The 8,484-nt window shown below is 43.2% G+C and overlaps 1 protein-coding gene across 1 annotated transcript in view; it reads right to left on the minus strand.

Moving 5' to 3' along the window:
* Positions 1 to 8,120, minus strand: part of cacna1bb (calcium channel, voltage-dependent, N type, alpha 1B subunit, b) — a 148,519-nt gene extending 140,399 nt beyond the window's left edge. Inside the window, exons 1-3 of the mRNA XM_070850327.1 lie at positions 8,060 to 8,120; positions 5,088 to 5,406; positions 1,478 to 1,759 (exon numbers count right to left, since the gene is read on the minus strand). Of these exons, the coding sequence (XP_070706428.1) occupies positions 1,478 to 1,759; positions 5,088 to 5,406; positions 8,060 to 8,120 (662 nt within the window). The remainder of the gene's footprint in view (positions 1 to 1,477; positions 1,760 to 5,087; positions 5,407 to 8,059) is intronic.
* Positions 8,121 to 8,484: the final 364 nt, after the last annotated feature.

Genomic DNA, 8,484 nt, shown 5'->3' on the forward strand with positions numbered 1-8,484 from the left:
TCAGGGCTTATTGAGGGCCAAAGAATCGCAAGGGAATAGGGAGCTTATGACCATTCAAGCCAAGATGTAGAATTGTTACACATAAGACACCCAGCTCCCCCGATTATGCAACCAGAATACGGTTTTCCTGGCAGGGAATTTTTTTAAAAGGAAATGGTACAATGGCTACTTTTACTGTTCCAGCTGGAACTTTCAGTTTTGTGTTCTTTTATTTCATTTATTTATTTTCTTATTAGACAAAGATAATTTTTTTTTGCATCTAATGCTGTTCTCACTGTCACCTACAGAGCTGATACAGACGGCCTCTGGATGTGACTTTACCCTTTCAGTAAGAAAATAACAATAATAATAATAATATAGTTGCAACGTCACTGACTGCACTTTTGATATCATCCACTGGGCTTTTAAAAGACTGTATTAGCAGATTAATTGTCTAAATCCATAAAAGAGGAGATAAACGTCATTAGTGCCACACTGGGGAAATTCAGTTACTTAATTCTGCACGAAAATCTTGTTATACCTCAAATTAAGACTTTCACTGTCATTGTCCTGCTGTTGTGGATTTAACTCTACTTCGAGATTCTGGCACTTTATTCCATCTTGATAGTGAGGGCCATCACAAACACGGCGAAGAATGTCGTCTTTCGCGTATTTTCAGTGACGGTGACTCGACTCATTGGAGTGGGCATTTGTTTTGCAGCGTTTTAAGAGTGGCGTGGAGCGGTGAGCGTGGGCGCCTTCAGCACCATGGAGAGGTCTCCGAACTAAGACAACGAGGCGGTGCTGCAACCCTGAACCAGTCCCCCACCCACCCCCCCTCTCCTCTCTCTACCAAAATAAACAGCGCTTTTCCTTAAGCATGACCTGCCTGGATGGAGAACATGGGGCGTGGAGCTCAGGCACCGAGAGCAGCCACATCACTGACTTCGTTTGCCTTTTTTACGCACGCAGCTGTTTGGTGACTTCTAGTTGCGTCAGTCAACAGCGATGCTTGATCATTATTAACTAATGCTTAGATTGCTGCCCATGCCCTGCAGGCACTTTACAGTATTGACAAAAGAACTTATCAGGAGATGTGGGCGCCGTGAGGCTCTAATCTGAGCTGGGAATAGACACGGAAACACAATATGCGGATGTGAAGTCTTTTCACCGCTCTGAGAAAACATCTTTGTGTCATGTTGGACATAGATAAGAAGCAGGGGGGGGGGTGCAGTCAGCATTGCGCGGAGAGGAATAAAGAAATACACCAGGGTGCGTTATTAGAACTGGTCATTCACTGGTTTTCACGACCTAAACTAAACGCACAGAACATATTCCACATCAGCACCTCAACTTAACAGCTTGACAAACGGGCCTGCAGGCGGGGGTGTGTTTCTGCTTTTCTACCATCTGTGCGTGGTTGCCAAGGGAGGACAGACAGGTTATAGGCTACAGATGCACCTGCTCTGTGCGTGGTGCCACTGGTCAGGAAGGATATGGCCACTCCGTTATTCGCTTTGCGTACTTCCTGATGAGGTTGTCCTCGCGGAAGATGAAGAGGGAGCGGTTGACGGTGAAGCAGTTTTGTTTGACAGGGTTCGGGTTGTAAATGGCCATTGTGCGGGCTCTCTGGGCCATCGACTGCTTGTACACCCTCTGGCCCCCCGGAGCGCCGCCACCCCGGGCTCCCCCTCTCCCGGCGCCCGGTCCACCTCTCCCTCCGCCGCCTGCGCCTCCTCCTCCATAGCGGGTGGGAAGATCTTCTGCGAAGCGAGCCATTCTGGAAACGCACAGATCCAAAAGGGAAAATCCAAACTGGTGTCAGTGGAAATGGAGGGGAGACGCATCACAACAAACACACTTCATCCAAAGCACAGCTTAGCGTCGGAGTGGACAGAGAGCGCTGCGTCTGGAAAATGAAAAATAAGGTGGCCTCATTGAAAACCATGTTCTCTTGATCCTTTCCACTCATTCATCTTCAGTGGAATTTAAAGCAGTAAAGTTTACAGCAATAAACGCACTTCAGCCGCAAAAATATTCACTTTGCTGAAGCTGTTGCATCCATATCAGCTGGGCAGTGAGTGGGGAAGGGGGGGGGGGGAGAAAAATCACGCTGAAATGAAGCCCGATCAGCCAGTCTCTGTCCAAAATCCTGACAGCATCGTGTCAGCATCCAAACACCAGTTGAAACGCTCGGGGTGTCAGTCGCAATAAGCAGGAGCACCGGAAAACACTGAAATCCCTCCGTTTCCTCGCCCCAGCTCCAAGCAATTACACGCCAGGCCAATCCAACAGGAGCAGTTGTCCGGTGATTTCTCTTTGATCGCTCTCTGTATGGGGGCTGAAGGCTATAAAGCAAGTCCTCGGTGGAATAAGGAAGAGCGCATGTGACCAAAACGGGCCTATCGGTGACTGGAGCGTACGGACGCGCTCACCGTCTGCTGGCTGGTGAGAGGAGACTGTAAAAACTAATGAAGTTCACAAAAGCCCTGCGGGTCCAAACGTAAGCGTTAATCAATCCTTCCCTTTAGGCTTCAACACGTTTTCCATACAGAATATGGCAGCTTATAAAAACATGATGCGCGCTTTCAGCATGTTGCGCTGCAGAAAAAAAAAAAAAAAAAAAAAAAAAAAAGTCAAGCGATCACGTTAAGATCAGCCGAGGTTTCTCACTCAAAACCAACAAAATGACACTAAATTAATGCTACTTGAAGGTTTGCACACCTACCTTGTTGAACAACTGCCTTTGGGGGAAAAAATGCACAAGTGAAAAAAATGATGTGTGAAAAACTCTTATTGTTTTCAGAGATCTTTACCCCACGTGTTTTATTGAAATTTGCTTTACTTCTGCATTGTTTGTGGCCCCAAAGAGCCCACTGCTGTGTGCGTACAACTTATAAATGATGGATGCAAAATAAAATAAAACTTCTGATCATTAAAACCCACTACATAGAAAACTACACAAGTGGCAGCCCTTCACTAGAACTGGACTTGCACAGTTAATGAAGGGGACAAAATATAGACATGGAAAGCATAACACACTGTATATGGAAGTATTTTGTGTTATCAGAACTTTGCACAAATTAACATACATTCATGTTAAAGGTCATTCACAGACAGAGAAACGTACAAACTTATGCTAGATAGTGACACAACTGATGTTTGTGAAACCACTGTTAGAAAACTCCATCAGAGACGTTCTAATAGACACATTCATCTATGCACTGTGTAAAATCCACTGCATTTGATCATGTTTTACAGCCGTGATCTCTGGGACTGCAAACAGTTGAGGCATTATATCCGATAGTGGGCCTCTGAGACAAGAAAAACAATGCAGGCTGCAGGTTCTCTGTGAATGCTGCAAAGTATCTACAAATGTCCTTAAATGACTACGTGCTATTTATTTATTCCTAATGTATTATAGAGTCTACAAGTCTCTCACTGAGTTACAGAATATCAGTGCATGTTATGGTGATCATAGATACATTTCCAGTCCCTCCGGGGGGCTCTGACTATTGAATGTATCTATGTTCTACCGCTATTTGGGAACAGAGGATGAGGAGGAAGGCTTTGTGTATCAGAGGAACCTTTGCATCCTCTCTTCTGAGGTCTGAAGTCTGAAGTCTGAGAGGCTGAGAGGCTGAGAGGCTGAGAGTCTGAGAGGCTGAAACTCCTTTAAGTAAGTTATTCACCCAGCAACTGGCTTACTCTGTTGTTGCAGGCTCATTTTTAATTTGTTGCTTGTCTACTTAGTTTTTGCATGCAGTATTCAAAGACTATTCAGACTGTCTGTGTTGTTGTTATAGTCTGTGTTTGCTTTAATGAATTACTGTATTGCTGTATATATCAGTAGTTTGTTATTTACCACAGGAAGGACATACTGGAGCCATGGTTATGGTGGCGACAGGGATTCACAGACCACTTTAAATTTATGCGATAGCCTGTTTAGGCAAATGCTAATTCCCCTTGGGAGTGTTTTGCGTGGGGCGTTTACCAGAGATGATGGTTGTGCTTTTCAAAATTAGATTTAGGAAATTAATCAAAATGCAACATCAAAACTTTTTACTTGGTCTCTCAGATCTAAAGCTTGTAATTGTGTGTTCACTCAGCAATTCCCATTGCCTGCCTTGTTTTCACATAGTATATAAAAACACTTTAAGTCATAATTTGAGTTTCATCTAGTTGTGAGTCTCCACCTGTTAATATTCAGAGATTCACAAAATGTTGCATTGGGCTGTTTTAAAGACCAATAATTACCAGGTAATTGGCTAGTTTACTACATTTTCCACCTTTATTGATTGTACCAACATAAACTACATGTTCAAATGCACACGGACACACATGCAACACAGAAGTACACAAAGGGAGTGTGATCAGTGGTGTCCATACTTTTGGCCAGTTGGTGTAAGCTCTGCTGCTGCGCTGTCAGCATTTTTGAAAAGGGAGGTGTTGAATATTCAGACTGAAAACGCTCCACAGTCACACCTGTAAGATTTTTGTTTACCTTTGCTTTAACGCACTTGTTGTTGGACCTGTGTTCAACCTAATGAACACACTACACCTCAGACTAGTTGTTACCTTACCAACATCCACTCATTAATCCAGTCTCGTGTTCCTTTGCTCATTTTCATAATCTAGCATCTAAAAATCCCATGCATGTCTCTGCTGACATCATATGGACTAATGGACACTAATGTAGGAGCTGAGGAGCCATCCAGTGGTTCAGCTTATGTACTGCACAGAGAATGTGAAGGGATCGTTTCCACAATTGTGGGAAGAATCTGCTGTGGAAATAATGGTGAAATAAAATCCCCACTGAAACATATCCAGAGGAAAGTGAAGAGCTGCTGAAGAGAGCTTTACTCTGTCTGGTGTGAACTGTGGAACATGAACCACCAAGGTTTCTTCTCTTGGATTTCAAACAATGTCAAAATATAGTTTAAATACCTTCATTATTTCAGTTTGTGCATGTATGTTAAATATTCCTACTTTACTGCGTTTACTCAAATGATCCCACATTAAATATAAAGTTATATAGTGTTGTAGTCTAGTCTGTCTAGTGTGTGTGTACGTGCGTGCGTGTGTGTGTATGTGTCAGTGTGTGTCACCTGCGGGTCCATGGCGTGCTGTTCATGCTCTCGTGTTTCCTGACCATATTTCGCACCCCATCCCTCCTCCCAGCCCGGCTCAGCCCGTCCGGGTGGTGAACCGTGTCCCACCTCTCCCCGGTGTGGGTGTGCACGGTCCTCCAGGTCGGCTCCTCCGGGTCTCCGGCGCAGGTATCCGCCGCCGCCTCCTCGGGCCCGGGCTCCTGCTCCGTCGGTTGGACGGGGCTGCGGCACCTGTCAGGTGACTGAGCCCAGGTGTCCTCGTACTCTGCCCCCAGCGTTAGCATCCTCCAGGAGCCCAGTGTGGCTGCGCGGACCGCTGGAGGGTGAAAGAAAGTAAGGAATGTAAAGAAAAAAGCGCAGCAACAAAAAAAGTCCCAGAAGAAGAGTCCAGTAATTAAGAAGCTTTGGCTGTTTACCGTCAGCCGCCATTGGAGGTGACCCTGCACGTCCGGCATGTTCAGCAGAAACACAGGAGTCCAATGAGACTCATGTTCAACAGAGGAAAAGTACCTAAATACCAATAGAAACTCTAGTAGCATATTCCACCATTATTCTGTCCGTCTGTGTGCTCAGCAGATGGAAAAACAAGTACATGAAAATAAATACACAGCTTCCGCTTGGCTAGCTGTTAGCTAGTTGTTAGCTAGCTGTAACGTGTTAGCAGCACTCTGGTCCTCAAAGACAAACAGCCTTAATGAACATGTAGATAAAGTTTTTCTCCCGTTCTGCTGGAATCTATTGTAAGCTAACGCTAACTGCTACCATAAAATATATATAAATAAAACAGGTGAGAGGTTAAAAGTCCATGCAGGCCCAGTGACTCCTCTTGTCCCCTGTGATTCGTATTTCATGTAGACCTTTGCAGGCCACACTTGGGGGTAAGTATGATTTCAAGTCTTTCCAAGCCGACTCAGAGAGTGGACCAACCCAGAGGCCCCTTTCAGACATTTTGACTTTTTACACAGGAAAATCAAAGGTGTACCTAATCCGGTCAATGATGGCTGAATTCCATTTAGCTGCTACAGTTTCAGGGCCTTGTTATTGTGCACGCTGACTCACTGTCATTGTCGTTAATGTTGTAGTACCTGTGTTTTTTATTAGACTAAATGAAAGCTGTGAAAAGGCTTTGTGATCATTGCTACCACAAGTGAACCATATGTGCCAAATAAAGAGCAGTGCAAAGCAGCATGGAATGGATCCTGCAAAATCTGCAAGATGACAGCGCTGGAGAAAGAGGCTATGTGGTATTTAAATTCTGCAACCATGTAAACACACTTTCCTTCCATAAGAGACTGCAAAATGTAAAGCAGATCAGAATAAATGCATTAGTAGTAAATTTATTGAAAAAGATACAACCAATTAAGATGGATGGTTCACGGTCCAGAAATATGTAACAGAACATTATGGAAGTGCATTTTTATATCATTTTTTTGCCATTTATACCTTTCAGGACTTTGCACAACAGTCACTGCTTTACTAACAACATTTAAAAAGACGGGTTGGCTTCTGTCGGCAAAATCATGACACAAAATTAAAAACTGCCTAACTACAGTAACTACCATTAGAAAACTGGAGTTAAAATTAAACATAAAAAACTTAAAACGTCCTCTTATTTTACAAACTATGTTCATGTCGGTAATAAAAATGAAAACAAAAGTAAAAACCTTTGTCAGCACCATTATTTTGTTTGCTTTTTTATACTCAGTTGAATCAATCCTGTGGTAAAATATCCGACACATTTAGATCCCCTTAAACATGCTCAATAAAAAGTTCAGCCAATTTATTCAGACTAGAAACAGGGGTGGAGGGATCTCCCAGGGCCTAAAGTGGGCATCCAACATCGACTCCATCATTAAAAGGTCCAGCAGCGGATGCATTTTATTTGCCAGCTCAGGAAGTTCAACCGACCCCTGTTGACCCAGTTCTACTCTGCAGTTATCCAGTCTGTTCCCTGCACATCCATCGCTGTCTGGTCTGGATCGACCACTAGAAAGAACAGGAACAGACTACGACAGACAGTCAGGAGTGCAGAGAAAAGTCACTGGTACCAAACTGCCCTCCATCCTCAGGCAGGAAACAGCCCTGCAGATTCATCACAGATTCGACCAGCTGCTTCTCACGGGCCATGACTCTTCTTAACTTAACATCATGTTCTTAACATCATCATGTGTCGTCACTGTCAATGTAAATCCTGTATGCTGTATATACTGTATATACTGCACATAGTCATCCACTCCATGTATTTTATATCTGTTCAGTTTCACTATTTGAGTTATTAACAACTTAGGTAAACTCTTGATTTGTATATAGACATTTTATTTATGTTGGTCATTGGTGTTTTTTTAATATATTTTTATGTTCACTTATTCTGTTCTTAACTTTTATTTACTGACCTTTGTTGTCCTTTTTTTTAGCTGTTATATCTATTCTTTTCCAACCACATTGGGAGCTTGTATGTTGGTGTATGTCTACACGGTCAACAGCCAATAAAGATGATTTTGATTCTGGTCCTGATTATCATAATCTCTCTTGATAATCACAATGAATTTTTACTGTGAAGTCACCCAAAACAGGTCCCACAGGCCTGTCAAACACTAGGCTATGCTCAGCCCAGAGTCAGTGTGAGCGATGTGTGTTTGAACAGTGGTGTGACGGCATAAAAACAACACAAAACTAAAAATTCATTGACAACAAACCTTTGAAAAATGATAAGAGTCAGTGATTTATAATTTCCAATTCTATTAGCCAGTAATTCAAGTGAAAAAGCAAAGAATTAATTTTAAGAAAATTTAAAAGAAAAGAAAAATAAGACAATTTTGTACACAGACTTGTCTCTTTGGGGAACCTCTGACTGAAGACACCAGTAAATCAAGGGACCGTTTCTCAGGCTTTACTGCTTTAATGATTATCAATACAATTTTAAAAAATGTCAAAAAGTTTAGAGGTTAGAAGAACCAGAATGAACGTACCATAAACCACAGTAGATCGTCTCTCTGCCCATCTGGAGTTGAAAGGAGTTGTTCTCTTCATATCTGCTCTCCAGGGTTATTGAGATAAATCCAACTAAGCAGTGAAATAAAGCAAACATTAGGCCCTCACACACTTCATGTATGTCTGCCCACAGGAGGCTCCCCTGTGAGGCACCGGGGCACCAAAGAAAAAACCCACCTTGGAATGCGGAAAGGCTGCTTCCTGCCAGTTAAGAGCCTCGCTATCAGACCAACCGTCTTAGATGCTCAAGGAGAAATTTCTCTGATTCAATTAGCGACTCTGTTTTTGCCGTCCGCCCTGGTAACCAGGAAGGGAGCAATCATCGGCCAGTTTATGAGACCTAAAAGGCCTGCAGATGCACAGTCACACACTTCCTGCTGTGGTTTTCTTTCACACTGGTGCT

Source organism: Pempheris klunzingeri, chromosome 19, assembly GCF_042242105.1.
Source record: "Pempheris klunzingeri isolate RE-2024b chromosome 19, fPemKlu1.hap1, whole genome shotgun sequence".
Taxonomy (NCBI): Eukaryota; Metazoa; Chordata; class Actinopteri; order Acropomatiformes; family Pempheridae; genus Pempheris; species Pempheris klunzingeri.